At 55.9% G+C, this 16,957-nt stretch overlaps 3 protein-coding genes across 13 annotated transcripts in view; all 3 read right to left on the reverse strand.

The window, feature by feature from the left end:
• Window positions 1-3,458: 3,458 nt before the first annotated feature.
• On the reverse strand, window positions 3,459-10,448 carry GMPPA (GDP-mannose pyrophosphorylase A). Of its 4 annotated transcripts, none has more exons than XM_017659034.3 (13): window positions 10,373-10,448; window positions 9,460-9,520; window positions 9,257-9,354; window positions 8,280-8,383; window positions 7,827-8,013; window positions 7,432-7,491; window positions 6,219-6,349; window positions 5,054-5,188; window positions 4,835-4,932; window positions 4,624-4,670; window positions 4,308-4,400; window positions 4,017-4,185; window positions 3,459-3,731 (listed from the first exon to the last, which is right to left on the reverse strand). In XM_017659034.3, exons 2-13 carry the CDS (start codon window positions 9,497-9,499, stop codon window positions 3,631-3,633), a joined length of 1,263 nt encoding a protein of 420 aa, XP_017514523.1. In that variant the 5' UTR covers window positions 9,500-9,520; window positions 10,373-10,448; the 3' UTR covers window positions 3,459-3,630. The 4 variants fall into 4 exon arrangements, with proteins under 4 accessions (XP_017514523.1, XP_017514669.1, XP_017514599.1 ...); XM_017659180.3 differs by having other exon boundaries at window positions 9,460-9,514; window positions 10,373-10,445; XM_017659110.3 differs by lacking the exon at window positions 10,373-10,448 and adding an exon at window positions 10,248-10,326.
• A 610-nt stretch (window positions 10,449-11,058) lies between these two features.
• Window positions 11,059-14,775, reverse strand: SPEGNB (SPEG neighbor). The gene is given in 6 exon segments (XM_073217927.1): window positions 11,059-11,250; window positions 11,438-11,579; window positions 12,149-12,278; window positions 12,280-12,453; window positions 12,807-12,863; window positions 14,767-14,775. Coding segments are annotated over 6 exon segments (642 nt in total). The 3' UTR covers window positions 11,059-11,120.
• A 563-nt stretch (window positions 14,776-15,338) lies between these two features.
• SPEG (striated muscle enriched protein kinase) overlaps window positions 15,339-16,957 on the reverse strand; it is a 54,524-nt gene continuing 52,905 nt past the window's right edge. For all 8 annotated transcript variants that reach the window (XM_037016086.2, XM_037016089.2, XM_017652910.3 and 5 more), the window contains 2 exons: window positions 16,732-16,881; window positions 15,339-16,410 (listed from right to left, as the gene is read on the reverse strand). In XM_037016086.2, coding sequence (XP_036871981.2) covers window positions 16,218-16,410; window positions 16,732-16,881 — 343 coding nt within the window. In that variant the 3' untranslated portion in view covers window positions 15,339-16,217. The remainder of the gene's footprint in view (window positions 16,411-16,731; window positions 16,882-16,957) is intronic.

Genomic DNA, 16,957 nt, shown 5'->3' on the forward strand with positions numbered 1-16,957 from the left:
AGGGCAAAGGGCACTGGGGTGCGGATCTGGTGTCCTCCAGTAGCCATCATGGGGCCTGAGAAGCAGAGACAGGCTGGATTGGGGGCCTGGTCAGAAGAGAGCCCGAGATGGAGGGGGGAGAAGATCCTGCGAAGGAGGGGGAGAGGGCTTTGCAGCAGCGAAAGCTGCTGGGAGCAGATAAGGCGGTATAGCAGCAGGAAGGATTAGAGCTCTGAGGGGTACGGGCGGGCGGGGGCGCGGCGTGGGGTGGGGGCAGGGAGGAGGGAGTCGAGGGCAAGACACCAGGGCCGAGGACATGAGTGGGAGAAACAGGCGCTGTGAAGGGGGCAGGATTTAATCAGGGGCCAAGAGGTGGTCATCGCCTGGGAAGAAGGAAGTATGGGCTTCCTGACCGTCTCTTCTGGGGAGAACTTTCATGTTCTTGGCGAGTCCCCACGCCCTGCGCATATCTCTCTCGGGCTAAGTGGAGGGCGGCATAAGCTGAGAGTTAGGGTACCGGCAGACTGCTGGGTGGGGGAAGTGGCTGGACCAGGCCCTGGAAGCCAGGAGTCGAGGCTAGAGACTGAGGGTACGCCAGCGCCGCCTCGAGGTGGCCGACGGAACAGCCCTGGGGGACCCAGTCAAGGGTGCCCTGCCCGCAGCCCTGCCTGGATGGAGACTCCATCACACCCAGGGTGGTGAGGACCAGCGGTTTAGAGGGGGGTCTTCTACAGGGAGTATTCGCTTGGAGGGAGGGCAGTGGCTTCCCCAGGCCTCAGACCTGGCTGCCCACTATCACCACTGCTCTCCGGTTCTCCAAACCTCCCAGAAGGGTGTGCTTGTGGGGGTGAGGCCCCCGCTCCCTCCAGACAAAAGCTGAGCGTGGCTCAGAGGTGGCCAAGGTGGCGGAGGGGAGCCTGGAGGAAGGGGCGGGAGCAGGAGGAAGGGGCGGGGGGAGGGGAGCGGGGGTGGCGGGCGGGGCAGAGTAATTGCGTGTTTGTCAGTTCTGCCTCTGCACCGGAGGGAATGTGTGTGGTGGTGGGTGTAGCTGCGCCTCGAGGAGTATGTGTCTGCTGGCAGAGGTGTCAGTGTGTCTGTCTCAGGGGCCTGGGCTCTCCTTGGCCCCCGCCCTACACCCCTTTGTGTTTTGGGGAGCCGGCTCTGGGAACACCCAGCTGTGCTCCGCGCTGATGCGGCAGATGTGGCGGGGCCCCAGCTGTGCCTGCTTCCCGGAGAGGGGGAGGGGGCTGCAATCTGCTCCCCCAGTAATGGCTGCTAAGTGCCAAGGGGAGGGATTGAGATGAGGGTGGGACTGGGGCCCAGGGCAGCCCCTCCAAAGGAGCAGGAGCGAGATGAGGGCGCTGCCCCCACCCCACCCCATCCTGGCTAGCCTCACCCCAATCTGTGTTCTTGGCTCTCTCTCCCCTTGGTTGGTTCCTGAAGCCCATCCAAATTTCTTTCCTCGCTCTGTCCCTGTCCCCAGCTCTCCTACCCTGTCGCCCCATCCAGCCTGGTGCCAGGGGCCCGCCCCCATCCCCGGCCCCCAGCCTGCTCCCCCTCGCTGATTTTACAGAATAATCTTTTTATGGAAACCGAAAAAAAAAAAACGCTAATGGCAGGAGTGCACCCCTCCCCCGCATCCCTCCCCCTCCTTATCCCGGACTTCCCACCAGTTCCCTCTTGTTCTCCCTTCTCAACCCCTGGGGGGCCAGCATCCTCCTACCCCTAACAGGGCCATTGCGGTCCCAGAGATGGAGAAGGGAGGCTTTCTGCTCTCTCCCCTCCAGAGGCAGGGTGATCCCACATCCTGGGCCCTGCGCTCTGCTTTCATATGGATGGGGCGCTAGGTCCCTCCCAGGGTAGTCAACAGCTCGGGTGGGGGATTTACAACTTCTCCCCTTCTTAGGCCCCCCTCTGCGTTAGTGTGCACACATGCACAGCAGTGACTCCATCAGCCTGGGGGAGCGTGTTTCAAGGACCTCAGCTTCACTGCCCCTCTCCACTTCAAACACACTGACCCTTTCCCCTTCTACTGCTCCCCCCCTCACCACCATCACTGGGCCTAGGAGGGGGGTTCCCGGGGGCTGGGGCCTGACACAGACTTATTGGATTTCACGGTGTTTTGCTGAGAAAATAATTAAATTATCATATTTATGATGGAGCTGCCATGGCCTCTGCCAACCACTCGGAACAGAAGGGTCAGGACTGGGGGGAGGAGAGAGAAGGGACCCAGCCTCTGGCCTTGTGGCCCACTCCCCTTCCACAGGGAGTTGACCCCAGGCCCAGAGTAGACATTTGCAGCCCCCTCCCAACTCCATGCACAGATTATGGAAGTCAGCAGGAGGCAGGGGCAGGAGGAAACCCAGGAGGGGCTGATCAGGGCAGGTTAGAGGTCAGGACTGCTAAAACCCCGCCATTTCACACATGTTCTCACACAGCCTGCAGGGCCCTAAGGGGTGGGGAGGTCGTCTGGCCCAATTCCGGTCACCCTCAGCTCTAGTCCAAGTAAGCACATCTTCCTAACTGCCCAGCTATGAAGCTATGAAATCCTGGGCTCTGTCCCAGACCCTGGTGCTGAAGAGAAGGCCCAGGCACCCTGCCGCCTGCCCCCCCTTGCCTGCTGCCAGGACCCCCTCCTCCCTCCCACCCACGTCCTGTCCCCCCATTCTCTTCGGGTAATTAGATTCCTCTCAATTAGCAGATTACGATCATTACCAGCTCATCTGGCAACTAAGCTCTGCACCCACAGCTGGGAAAAGTGGGGGGGGCACCAAGAGGGGCACATGAGGGTCGTGGACAAACATGAGAGATGGTTGGGTTTCTCTGGGGCTTCAGGAATGTGGAGGGGAGGGCTGAGATCTCCCAAAGGGTAGAGCCAGGGTGGTGGGAGGTAGCCAGGGCCCCTCCCCTCCCAGAACAGAGGGCCCCCACTAGGCTTCACTCTGTCTTCCCCTGCCAGGGGAGACCGACACAAGGCCTCAGGAGGGGAGAAACCCCCACCCCACCAAAAGCCAGCCTAGAAGCAGATGGAGCTGGCAAAGCAGAAAACAGGCTGGGCTAGAGCTGGGCAGGAGGTGAGGAAAGTGGCTGCCAGGTGATCCGTCTCAGGCCTATGGCTCCTAGTTCTGGAGCCCACTGCCGTAACCTCACTGCCCCACCCAAGTCCTTCACCCTTCCCTTCAGAATCCTCATGAGTCTGAGCCAGACTGGGGGAAGAGGCACAGGGAAGCAGGGAAGCAGAAATGTTGGGGCAGGGGTGAAGGTAAGGGCCAGGCACACTGGGAGCCTTGAGGGCCTTACTCCAGAGCAGCATGCCAGGCTGAAGGCAGTGGGAGGGGGAGATTTACCAAGGTTCCAGATTCATTATTCATGAGCCCGCAGCAATAACTCCAATTTAAATGCTAATGTGGGGGGGCCTGACTCAGCTGCCCCCCTTTCAACCCCACCCTAGCCCAGGCACAAGCGGAGTCCGCACTGGCTCCAAGATTCACAGGGCTTTATTAGGGAGTAGAGAGGAAGGCCAGGAGTCCCTGGCCACCCAGTTGCTCCTGGCATGTGAAGATCCTGTCTGGCTGCCTCCAGTCCTTTCTGGACAGAGGCTGGCCTTGAGGGGAGTGGGTAAGAGGTGCGGGGGCCATCTGGCAGTTGCCCTCAGAGAATGATCTGGTTGGTGAAGCTGCGACTCAGCTCCTTGTGTGGCAGAACAATTGAGTTCAGGATGAGCACCTCAGCAGGGATCCGGACACGGCAGCCTGCAGCATGGAGGAGGGCACCAAGTAGGCCATGGGGAGGGGAATTGCAGGACAAGGGGCTGGGGGCTAACACCATCCAGGAGAGATCCCCCCCTGCCCATCTGTGCCTTGGCCTCCTGCCCCCAGTGACTCACACACTAGCACACAGCAGGCACTTGGTAAATGTTTGCTAAAGGAACACACACACACACACGCACGCACGCACGCACGCACGCATGCTCCCCATGGGACACACCATCACTTGTGGAGATTGCACAAAGCCCCAGGTCACTTGGGAAGCCATACCCAGGATGGTGATGGCAGGCAGCAGCTTCCCATCCTTGAAAAGGCTCTCACTATCCATGTGGGCTCGGGGGTCATTGGGATTGGGGTCATTGGGGGTACCTTCCACTCGGGCCCAACGCCCCACAGTGCTCCCCCAGCCCACGATGCTGTGCAAAACACATGTGTGCTCCTGCCAGACAGATGGTATGAGGTGAGGGGGTGAGAAGGGGCCAGATGCAGAGCCAATGGGGTTCACCCCTCCCCTTGGCATCTGGGAGTGCCACACCCTGCTGCATGTGCCCAGGTGCCTACCTGCAGCGTGGCTCCATGGAGGACAATGCTCTCTCGGAGCCGCACACCCTCGCCCACAGTCACCCCCTCCCCAATGGACACATTGGGGCCCACCTGTGGAAAAGAATGCGTACCATAAGCCCTGGAGGGGCTTGGAGGACTCCAAAATCAGTCCCCTCATAGAACAGATAAGGGGGAAGGGACCTGCTTGAGGCCACCTGACCCGCTGTGACAAAGCAGAGACCATCACTCCAACTCAGGAAGTATCCGTGCACTCCCTCCAGCCCCCTACCTTGCCCAGCCCCCTTCCTCTCTCTGGGCAGGCCCACCAACTTACCACCGCTGATGGGGCCACCTTAGCTGTTGGGTGGATGTAAACGTTTCCTAGAAGCAGAAGAGAGGACCTGGGGGCAAATACCCCAAATCATATCTGGTTTAGGGAGGGCAGGGATTGAGACTGCCTCTGGATCTGAGGTCAGGAGTCATGGTTCAGAGGGCAGAGGGGCTGGGGTGGGGGCAAAGGTTAAGAACTGGAGCAGGGTGGGTACCTCGGATTCGCGGACCCCCTGTGCTGTGCTTGGCCAGGCGTTCTGGGTGAGTGAGCTGGTACTGGCTCAGATAGAGGCGGGAGGCATACAGGGCTGAGCTAGGGGCCAGAGGGCAGAGCAAGGGCTCAGGGATCAGCAGGGCTCTGTGCTTACCAACCCAAAGTCTCACCCCCTTTCCCCCAGGCAATCCAGCCACCCCATTAAAGTCCCCTCTCATACCCTGCAGACTTGATCTGGCTCCAGATACCATCAGTGAGGTGCACATAGATCTGGCCCTGCCCGGCCAGGGCTGAGAACACGTCCTGCTCCAGGCGGATGGTACCTGCCCCTGGCCACAGGCCTGCAGAGTCCTCCCTGGAAAGGAAGGGGTGCTAACATCAGATCCCCAGCTGAGCCCACCTAGGGGACCAACACAACTCTCAGGAACAGGAACCAGAGGGAACCCTCCACCTCTCCAGGTCTGGTCAGGTCTTCTCCCAAATGATAGTTCACATCCCAGGAAGCTCCCTTACCATCCACATGTATTTGCCAGGTCCTCCCCTAGTTGGAGTGCTGTCGACCTGCTGCCAATCCCTGCCCCGTGTCCAGGGAGTTCAGTCAGACCTGGGTTCCCCCATTTGCCCATTCTCCTCCCCACCCATGCCTCTAAACCCCACCTCTAGTCACCCGCCCTCTCACTGGATGGAATGAAACAGACACTCACCCCAAAGGAAGGCAGCTGGTGAGGGCAGAGACAGTCACAGAAAAAGGGGGAGAGGGGGAGGGTGTGAGGGGAGAGATGGTAGAAATGCCAGCTTAGCAGAAATAGAGAAGCCAGGAGAGATGGGGAAAGAAGCAGAGATATGGGTGCGGTGAGAAGATGGCTGAATGACTGAGACATCAGATGGGAGCTGGGTGGGGAGGAGGGGGTGAAGGCAGGGTCCAAGGAAGGCAATGGGTCCTGAGCCTAGGGGGACAACTTGGGATTGTGGCTTGTGGTGAGCAGGGCTCTGGGGTGCTATGCTCTAGGGGAGCCTCAACCTGAGAGAAAGAAAGACAGAGAAACACAGAGAAAGCATGTGTATGTGTGTGTGTATCTGCACCCAAGCGTGTGTGCGTCCAAGTGGGTTGCCGTCTGTTTTGAAAGACATCTCTGGGACTCTCAGGCATGGAGAGAAATGGACCAGAAGGGGAGTGGGCAGGCAGTGACAGAGGAGAAACTGGGATGGATAAGGAAGAGGGACAGAATGAGGTTAGAAGGGGAGGGACTGGGGAGGTTGGGCTGGAGATGACAAGTGGAAAGCAGAAGGGAGAAAAGGTGAGCAGGTTGAGATGGAGCCTGCAGAGACTGGGGGGTCTGTGGTTGGGGGTACTTGGGGGTACAGGACCATGGGGCCTGCCTCACAGTTGCCTATCCTGCTGATTACACTGGAAGACATCCCGGAGGGGCTTCAGGGCTTCTGGAGAAAAGAGGTAGATGCCGCAGTTGATGATGTCACTGACAAATGTGCTGGGTTTCTCCACATAGTGCAGCACCTGAGGACAGAGAGCTGGGTGTAGTAAGAGGGGCCCTGCCACTACCCTCTAGGAGCCTGTAACCTCCAGCTTCTCCCTCCTGCCAGGCTGGTCTTCCTAAACTGCAGTGCACATCTTGCCACTGTCCTTCACCTTCACTTTCAAGATAAGTCTGGACTACATGTCTTTCCCCTTGCAAACCTCCCTACCTTCCAGCACTACCAGAACACAACTCCATGCCATCACATGACTGTGCCTGGCATGCCCTTTCCCATCTCTTCATCTGGAAAACTTGGCTATCAAAGCCCAGTTGACATTGTCACTTCCTCTGTGAGTCTGCTCTTATCTGCTCCAGAGTTAGCTTCTCAGGTCTGGGCACCACTGCCCTCTGGCCACACCTGCCTGTGGCACCTGTGTCATTTGCTGGTTGCTTTTTGACCGCCTCTCCAACTACACAGGGTTCCAGAGAGGGAGGGATTGTGTCTTTGTGGCTGTGTTTTCCTCATGCCTACCTGGTGCCTAGCACAAAACTTTAAAAAGTCATAGTATATGTGTGTGTGTCTATGTATGTTCAGGTATATTTTTAATACTACAGCTTAAACAAATAAAGCTGGTGTGTGAAAGTCAGTTAGGCTCAAGGCCAGGGAGTTTCACAAACAGAGGCAGAGACCCTCTGCCTAGTCGATTATGTTCCCACCTCCTTAATTCCAGAGGCACTATGCTGTCACCTGCTTCTGCGCATTTGTACGTACTGCTCTCTCTACCTGCAATATTCTTCTGTCTAGACAAATTTAACTCAGCTCAGACCTTGCCTGCTCTGGGGAGCCCTCCCACCTGCACAGGCGCAAGGCTGGGTTGGGCCCCCTTTTTGTGTTCCCATAGCATCCTGTGCACACATCTATTGGAGCATCACAACCATGACAATTAACTGTTACTCCTTCACTCTTACCAATCACCCTAGAAGGAATATAAGATGAACTGAGGCTACACCCCACCTGTCTGACTGGGGCCCACCCCATAGCATTACAGCATTCCCTAGAGGCAGAGGGGGTGGGGAGTGATGACACACAGAGTTAGCACCCAGCCAGCCCCTCCACTCTCACCTCGTGTGTCTGTGGATTCTCTACAATGCAGCCATAGTTGAGGGATTGTGTCCTGTTAGCCTGAAAGACAGCACACTGAGACAGTGACCTGCCTGCTCCAGGGCCGCAAGGTCTGTTTTCTCTTTCTTTCTTTCTCTCCCCTACAGCACCTGGCACGCAGCTCCGCCACTGACAGGCTTTCAGCAGGGGTGCAAACTGACAGCTGCCCTCCCCCTCCCTACTTCTGAGCAGCCAAAGGGCTCCAGGTCTTCGTTACTGCTGGGGCTTCTGACACATCTCCTTCCTCATTCCCACTCCTAACTCCCTAGGCTGCCTCTGCCTCCCTGATACCCTGCTTTCCAGGAACCTCTCTGGATTACTCCTTCTATACCCTCCAGCCCTCCAAGCCTCCTCACCGTGGTGCCAAGGAGCAAGAAAGGGTGAGGCTGGTGTCTGTAGGCCTTCAACATAGCGTTCAAGGGAAAGTCGGAGCAGACATCGGCGTTGAGCACGAAGAAGGCCTCCGGGCTCCCTGCCAGGATCTGGTCCCGGAAATGGTAGAGACCACCCCCTGTGCCCAGAGGCACAAATTCCTGCAGGTACCTGTCCCCAGAGACCCCAGAGCCAGCTCAGTGAGATCAGAGGAGACAGATACCATGAGCCTGGGTACCGTACCCCTCCTACTCCTGGAAGTAAACCCGCCCAAAGCCCAGAAAAACTCAATATACTCAGGGATCCAGAGATGCCCAAATAAAAATCCTCCCAGTGTGTGAGGGTGAAGTCTGGCAAATGCTCACTCTATCTACTGCTGAAAATTCAGAGGCTTAGGGCACCACTCCCCCACCCCACACAGCATGTGTGCACAACACCTGACTGGAAGGTTAAACTCCTGCTGGGCAGCTTCTAGGAACCGGCTAAGGGGCTCATCAGGTTGATAGAAGCCAATGAGCAGAATCTCCTGCATCCCAGGGACCTGAGGACAAGGGAAGACGTTGGGAGAAAACAGTATCTGATGGGAAGGAATGTTGGGGGAATCTGTGGAATTGGCCCAGAAATCCAGAGACCACACAGTTGCAGACTCAGCTATGGGGCCCCCCTGGATACTCACTTTACCACTTTGGTCTGATTTCTCCTCTGGACAATGATGTTTCAGTCTTTAATCTTTCAATCTTTTTTCATTCTACTATCCCCCAACTGCCTGCATCTGAATTGGGAAAATTCTGCCTACCAATCCATTCATTTCCCCAATATTTACTATCTGTTAATCTGACCTTGGGATGAGCATGAAGTTAGGGTATCATTTACCAAGTGCCTACACTGTACACTTCACAAACATCATCTGTAAGCATCTTTCACCACCCCACGAAGTAGGTCTAATTCACCCCATTTTACAATTAAGGAAACTAAGGCTCAAAAAGGGTGAGAAATTTACTCAAGTCCTTACAGCAGGCAGATACTAGATTCATATAGTCTTATCTGTCCCGATACCAAAAACAACAAAGAAATTAGCTTCGTGGTGAGCAACGGTATGAGTCCAGAGCTGTTATCATTAAGGTTCCTCATGCTATAGCTTTAAATGGTCTCCAAGATGCCTGCCTGATCTCATATCCCATGCTTTAAAACAGGAGTGAAATCTGAGCAAGAAGAGGCCAGATGAGACTAGATTAGGTGGAAGACAGAACAGCTGCACTGCAAACTCCAAGGGGTGCCATTCATGTTGTTATTTGTAAATGGTGGTCCTTGGAGTTATGCCTAGCAGGAAGAGGTTAAGGTTGGAAAAGAGGGGCAAAATGGCATGAAGGAATGAGCAGGAAGTGAGGTGGGAGAGGGGTTCCTATGGGGTTACCTGGGCACAGGCCTCAATGTGGTGCTGGATCATAGGGACCCCTGCCACCGGAAACAGGGGTTTGGGCACCTCAAAAGACAAAGGCCTGAAGCGAGTCCCTGGGAGAGGAGAGAGAAGTACATTTCATCTTCCAGTCTCCCTCTGACTCCACCCCACCAACCATTCAAGCCCAACCTCCTACCCCCATTCCTCCAACTCCTCACCCTTTTGAGGGCCTCCAATCAGGATCACAGCTTTGAGCATGATGTTGATTGCTACCTAAACCTCAAATACCAACAGAGAAATCAAGCTCAGATCTCACAGCCCAACCCAGAAACTCCACTCATATCCCCAAGCAAACACCAAATCTCCAAGAACAACACAGCCCTCTCCCGGGATGTAAATCCAAAGTTCAATACAGTCCTTTCTGGCATACAACTCCTCACAAATCCCACATATCTCAAATCCCAACCCAGATTCCAACAGGCCATCAAACCCTATGGTGACTCATCCCAGATTCTGAAATTGCTCCCTGTAATTTGATGCCTAACAGACTTCCCTCTGGCCACAAATTAAACTCAGAAACTCAGCAGTATTACCCCCTTCTCACACTCCAAACCTCCAAACCTTATCCACGTATTCCCAAATGCTGCAATCTCACGCTAGATGTTAAACTCTGAATCCCAATAGTGAACCCTGAAAATCGAACCTCGGATCCTGAGGGAGCCCCAGATATATAACCACAATGGTAAGAGTGAATCCCAAGTATTGAACTAACACTGATATGCATCTGATGAATCTCAAATCCTAGCAAAAACCCTCTATATGCTGAACCTGAATCCTAAAACTAACCTCTAGGTGATGAACCCTGAATCAAAAGACATATTCCCTTGGCATCCCAAATACGGAACTTACAAACACCCTGAGTTCCAATACTGACAAGTAGCTGAAACTCAGGATTCGGAGGACTGATCCTCAGAACCCCACATCTGACTGTTCAATAAACCCTAACCTCGCGTAGCCAGGGGTTGTAGGACCAACACAGGAGCGGACGTGCGTAGAACCATCCGGGACCTCCAAGCATCCCGGCCCCTGCCCCCCAAACCCTCCCACCACCCCTCCATCAGGAGCCTTTACCACTAGTTCCCTTTATTGCAGCTCTGCGGTCCACAACTGCTTGCTCCTTCCGCGCACGTGTCTTCTCGCAACTCGCGAGAACTCCTTAGCATAGTATGCCGGGAATTGTAGTTCTTAAGCCCCTACCCCACGCTTCCGACTATGAGAGAGGGAGGAGGGCCTTAGAGGAGAACGCAGGGGCAGGGCCAACGGGTAAAGGGGGCGGGTCTAAATAGAAGAAGGGTGGGGCCTAAGAAGTAGAGACTGGAATCTACGATTAGCACCCGAAACTGCCTGGGAACGGGCCCAGGAGGAACAGCCGAAGTAGAGAACTAGGTCGCGGGGAAAAGCGGCTAGAGACGAGACAGGGGTGTGGCCAGTCTTGAAATGGACAGGGCCAGAGCGCAAACCCTCAGGAGAGGGCGGGGCTTGAGGTATACAAAAGGAGGGAAGGCGGGGTCATAGACCCCTAGGCCCATCCCGCAGGGAAGTGAAGGAGTGTCTGACTGTAAAAGAAAGCGTGTCTCAGATTTACTGTCCGTAAAGTAAAGCAGTGGACTAGGCACTCCAAACACTCTGGCCCCAACATTCTGCGACCTTGGCGTGTAGGTCCGGAATAAGCGTGGGCGCTAACGGAAATGGCATCTCAAAAGTACAGAATAGACACGGAGGGTCAGGGAGAGCATCTTTATTGAGCAAGATGGAGAAGGGCTGTCTGTCCCACACACCCCAGGGCTTAGAGCCAGGGCGAAAGGCCTGAAGGTCCCTTTCAGGCTACGTCCAAGCGAGAGACGCTCTGGTCCATGTCCTCCAAGTACACCTCGTATTTGCCGCGGTCCTCGGGCGTGGCCCAACAAATGGTCAGCGTCGTGGTGGTACTACCGATCTCGAAGAACACCCTGGGCGGGAAGAGAGGGCAAAGGCGCTCCCCGTGTCAGGTAGAGCGCGCCCTGGGCCCAGCTAATTAGCTAGCTGTACTTCACCCCCAGTTTCTCCGCCCCCGTCCCACCCCCGCCGGGTTTCTGGGCCCTTTCCAGTCCAGGCGTCAGCTCCAGGCCTGGCCCTGCTGCCGGCCTCCGCCCTCGCCTGTCATCCTCCTCTATGTCTTGCCCATCCTTGGTCCAACCCACGACAGACGCAGGCTCACCCATGATCTCCGCAGTCAGCGTCACAGTGGCACCCTTGCGCGCCTTAGTGTTATCCGATCCCTTTTGAATCTTCGCCGGGACTAAATGAAGGGAAAGGGAATGCGAACCAGTGAGGGATCTAAGGTGAGGCGAGACAGGGACATTGCCTCCCCAGCTAATACCGGGCCCTAGATATGAAATGGATTTAAACTCGCAGTGGACATTGAGCAAGTCTGTATCCTCTCTGGGGCTTTATCTCCTTAGCTGTTAAATGAGACTAATATCTGCCCCCTCTGACTTCTCAGGGGTGAAAGCCGGGAATGCTCACACTTTTTGCAGTGCCTTGTAGACAGCTCTGGGTAGTGGAAATTTCCCTGTCGAAGCCAGAAGATCTGAGCTCTGCCCCTGGCTCTCTGTGACCTTGGGGCCCTGGAGTTGAGTGATTGAAGCCCTCAGTGGACTTCTGTGTCTCGGTGGGACGGATCCTGAGGTAGGGACTGGCTCCCCAGCCCTCTTGACACTGTGCCCCAGGCTATGCCTGGGGCTGGCCTGGTCCGCACCCATCCCAGACTTAGCTAGGCCCAGCGGTAAATGAGCACAGCTGGAACCAGCTGCAGGCGTCTGGGGGTGGTATTGCTCAGCGGGGGCACTGTACCTGGGGTGTGCATACCTTCTATAAGGATTCCCGCCGAGTTGGAGCCGAAGGGGTTGATTACATTGATGCTGTACTGGTCCAGGTCTGCCAGCTCATCATCGCGCACCAACAATGTGACTACGTCAGGGTTCTTGAAGACATGGCGATTGATACTTTGGCCCTTCTCGTAGCTCCTTGATGTCATTGCTCCAACGGATGAATGGGTCGGGAAAGCAGAAATGCTGGCAAGTCAGCTGGGCTGGGCTGCCCTCCATCAACACTGCATCCTTCAGTGGCTCTAGCACTCGTGGCAGCCCCTTCTCACATAGTTCCTCTGGGACCTAATAGCCAGCCAGGTCAGGGCCCAGACCTCCCAAGATGCAGCTCCCACCTGCAGCCCTGCGCAGCGCTCCTGTCCCCTGCCCTCCCTTTCTGTCCACTAGAACCTTAATGTAGGCGTAGAGAAGTAGAGGGCTGTGCCTGAAGAGTTACCCTGGTAAAATGATGTACTCTTGTCGGCCACCCTTCCACACCTCAGTAACATCTGTCCCCTAAACCCAATGACCCTAGCAGTCCATGACACTGTGCTCATGGACCACCCACCCACAATGTAGGAATGTGCTTTCTACAACTTCAGCTCCCTTCCTCCTGAGGGCTCCAGGGCTCCCCGCTCACCTGCAGCCCCTGTAGAGGCCTGAATGTGAATGGTTGCTCTCTGGACCTGGGGGTCCTTGATATCCAGGGTGCATTCCTAAGGTTGGGCAGCAACCACTGTTTGTTTTTTTTTTGGTGGGAGCTGCTTTGGATATCTAGGTGAAGGGAAGGTAAACAGGAGGTCTAGGATGACACAGAGATTCTGACTTTAAACCTTTTCCCTGCAGATTCAGAACATCTCAGTGGGAGAGGTGTCTGGGGGTGGTCTGAAGGTGGGACTCACCATCGGGGGTCAACTTCAGGACTCCGGTGGACTAGCTGGGTAATAGGTGGCACAGAGCCCTTCTGGACGGCACAGCAGGGGCACAGGCAGGTGCTCAGTCCCAGGCCCTGGTTTTATACATCACTCCCCTCCTTGCCTTGTTTGGTGCGGCTGCCCCAAGACTCGGGGCCCCAGCTCCCGCCCCCTGACCCAAGCAGGCTCCTTACTTAGCTAGAAGACTCCTGGGATGCTGGCTCAGTCACTGGGGCAGGCCCAGGGAGAAACCCAAGTGGCTCTAGTCCCATCCCCTCCCAGGGCAGTGGGTATCCAGCCCACTCTTGGGAGGATCAGACAAGGCCCCAGCCCAACAAGAGATGCAGGTCCCTGAATCTGGGGCAGGTTTACACTCTGGTCAGTCCCCAATCGGACATGTCCTTCCCAGGACACTATTGGTTTAGGGGTGCAAGTGTTTGTGGGAGTCTCCCTGAATGAAGCCAGAGCAGCAGTGGACCACTGTCCATCCAGCCAGTTATGAGAGATCATGTGGCTGTCAGGACCAATCCGGAAGCATCTTACTCCCCTAGACCCAGGAGTCTAGAGGTTGTCATTTCTGTACTGTGCCCCCTGGTGGTAAACAGACAAACCTAGAGGGGACCATAATGATTTTTGAGAACAGTATCCTCTCCTGCCTCCCCCTCCCCATTCACTCCCCTCCATGTGGCAGTGGTAAAGTTTGCCTGAGCTGCACTGTCCTCAGAGATTGGCACTAATATTGACTCCCCAAATCTAGGTCTGCCCAAGCCCCTTTGGGGCATAAGCTGGTCCACTGGGGCATCAGACCACCCAAGATGAAGGGCTTTAGTTAAGCCCTCTGGGACTCGCCTGGATTCCAGTGTGCCCAGGCCAGGGCATCAGATCACAGCATTGCTTCCATTCAACGTAACTGCCCGCCCAGGTGTGGAGCACTGTCACCTTTTGATCAGAGCGATTTTGACACAGCTCTGCTGACATAAATTACCTTTGCTCCTCTGAGTTTGGAACAAGCAGTTCGCATGCCATTTCCAATGGAAATGGGAAGAGAGCTCAAGATCAGAGTGGGGACGGGAGAGGAATTTTACCATTTATCAAGATATGAGTTCAGGCACCTCAGTTTCATAAGAAAAGACTTGGAGTGAGTAGGGGATTAAAGCTTCTCACAGGTAAACTGTATATCTTCATTGCTAAAGTGACAGGTGGGCAAGACGCTTCTCTGGTGCCTTCCAGCTGGCTTTAACATCCTGTTAGTTTATAATGATGGGGCTTGCCTCTTCCCTGGGGTCCTGAGAAACCAGAGAGGCTGGGCTGGGCTGTGGAAAAGGTTGTTTGGGCTACAGCCAAGGCACCCTCAACCTCAATCAGCATCACACCTCCGCCAGCTCTCTCTGCTCATAGTGGGAAGCTTTACTCCTTTCACCTGGCCAAAAACAGACTTTCCAAGGTGGAAGAGTGGGGAAACATCCTTCCCACCCACTATCCCCCCACTCCTCCACCTCCCCTCCACTGCGCACACACAAGAACTGATTCTCCCTTCCCTCATCTCAGGGCAGGGCAGCTCTGTTCTAGGATCCAGGGACCATTCTGTGGCACTGTGGGGGAGTGGCTAGAGCCCAGGTCCTTAGCACCCAAGCCAGGGGGGGAAGGAGGTCCAGGTTGAGGTGTCCCTTGGCTCTAGGAAAGTGCTCATCTGTGGCCCCCTCACAGCAGACATGCTGCCCAGAGCACTCAGAGCCGCCTTGTGAAGGGGAGCCCCACATGCCCTGACTGGTGCTCTAACACTGGGAGCATGGGGGTGTGGGCCTGTCCTGGTTCCCTCTTCGGCTCTTTACACCACCTGCTGTTGCCGATCATGAAGAAACCATTTCTGTTTCAGGGGGCAGGATCAGAGCTGACCTGTCTCCTGGGCAGAGAGAGGGAGGCTGAGCCAGGATTTTGGTGTGGGCTGGGCCACTCCAGAGCCCAGCATCCTACAAGTTGTGATGATGGAACATGGGAAGAAAAGAGGTGGGGGCCACCAGAGTCTGGTTACAGGGTGGTGGGGGTGATTTAGTGGTCCTGCCAGGATTCCAGAAACTTCAGAGGGAGAAGCAGGCCAAAGATTCTCCTCTTTTAGGAATAAGGGAGAGGCAAGGGGCCAGGAGGGCCTGGCGAGGGGATTGGAAGGCGAGGGCATACCTCCCCTCTTACTAGCCCAGACCAAGCTAAAACACCCCTGTCCCAGCTCCCCCAGCTCCCTGTACTGCCAGTCATCCCTTCCCATAGACCACACATAGGTCCTGCTGCTTGCCGTTTTTATTTTCCTTGTGAAAGACAGACGGACAGCTGCACAGACAACTGGATGGCTGCAGGGATGGCCAGGACAACATGGGCAATAGGGATTGGATGGAAGGGAAACTTCATAAAAGTCAATAAATAAATAAATATGAATTGGAAGAAGGGTGAAGGCCACGAGGGGCAGTGGGGACATCCTTGGGCAAGCACAGAGTGTCCAGAGCTGCGTCCACCGGGATAGGAGCGCTGGCTTGCTGATCACTGCCTCCAGCCTCCAGCACTCTCTGCACCCCCCTACCATGCTTCTCATTTCTCCTTCCTCCTTTTGGGCTTGCTGGCAGCTGGCGTACCCCACCCCCACCCAAGTCCTTTCTTCTCTCCCTCCCCCATCTCCAGACTTTCTCTCACACAGTAACTCTGTCTCCATTTCCTGTTCCTGATTCACTGACACAGGAGCCCACCCCCCAACACCCTGGGCTCCTTCCTTCTCCTCCTCTCCAGCCACTCACCTTCCTGAGTTGGTTCTCCCCAATGACTTGTCCCTCACTCCCAGAACCTCCCTAGAGTCACCCCCTCCCTATCCCTTGGCTCCTTCTCCTGGTCACTTCCCCATTCCCTCCTTGCCCCTCTTCCAGCTCCTGTGCTCTGGCCCCACCCAGCCTGGCCAATGGGTCTCCTGCTCTGGCTCTGGCCTGGGTGGCATCATGCAAAGCCCAGGGGCCTCTGTCCCCACAGGTCCATGAGGTAATAGCCTGGCTGGATGTTACTGCTGGTGGAGTCTGAAGCCCCAGGCCCAACAGGCTCAGTGTGGGCCCTGGAATGTCCCACAGCATCAGCGGGAACCCCAAGTGGAAGCCAGAGGCCCAGCTGTGGTCCAAGCCGCTAGGGGCTGCCTGGGTAGGAACGGAGCAGCACCTTGTGACGGGTGGCAGCCTCAGCCCTGCGGCGCCGCTGCTCGCCCAGGAATTCCTTGAGCCGGTTGGTGGTGAAGGTAAGCGTCTGGCGGCGCAGCTTCATCAAGTAGGCGTCCTGCAGCCATGGGTGGGCCAGGCAGTCCTGCAGGGAGGGCCGGCTCCTGCCAGGCCACGCCAGGGACCCTGAGCCTGGAGGGCTCTGCCCTCCCACAGACCCAAGTCCCAATCCTGAATTCACCCCTATGTGGGTGAGGTAGATCAACTCTGGGACTCAGTTTCCAATCTCTGGAATGGGGATGATGATTCTGTCTACCTCATAGGGTGTCATAGGCTTTGGTAGTGGGCAGTGCAACCATTTAGTGGTAGTAGCAGCAATGTGTTCTTGGGGGCAGGGGAGGAGCTGGGGACCTTACACATGGGCTGGGCCAGGACAGCCAGGGGGCAGGCAATGCTGGGGGCTTGGTAGATGTGGGCCCACTTACCAGGGATGTACTGAGAGGACCTTTCGCAAGAAGAGGGTGGCACTTTGGGAGGTGTTGGGGTACAGCTGGAAGGCATCAAAGCGGCCCCCCACAATCCGAGCCTCTGTTTCTTGGGGGTCTGGTTCATAGAACGGGGAGTGCCCACTGAGCCTGTTGTGGAGACAGGTCACACACAGGGACTGAGGATCAACTCACAGGTCCAGGGATACATTAGCATGGGGGTCCT

Source organism: Manis javanica, chromosome 12 (genome assembly GCF_040802235.1).
Source record: "Manis javanica isolate MJ-LG chromosome 12, MJ_LKY, whole genome shotgun sequence".
In the NCBI taxonomy this organism is placed as follows: Eukaryota; Metazoa; Chordata; class Mammalia; order Pholidota; family Manidae; genus Manis; species Manis javanica.

What these genes read in the sequence shown, in the direction of transcription:
- GMPPA (XM_017659034.3), bottom strand. Translation starts at nt 9,499, where the DNA reads ATGCTCAAAGCTGTGATCCTGATTGGAGGCCCTCAAAAGG. An exon ending in AGAATCCACAGACACACGAG is followed by an intron (nt 6,350 to 7,431) that starts GTGAGAGTGGAG and finishes CTCTGTCCTCAG; the next exon opens with GTGCTGCACTATGTGGAGAA. An exon ending in AGGGGGTCCGCGAATCCGAG is followed by an intron (nt 4,671 to 4,834) that starts GTACCCACCCTG and finishes TTCTGCTTCTAG; the next exon opens with GAAACGTTTACATCCACCCA.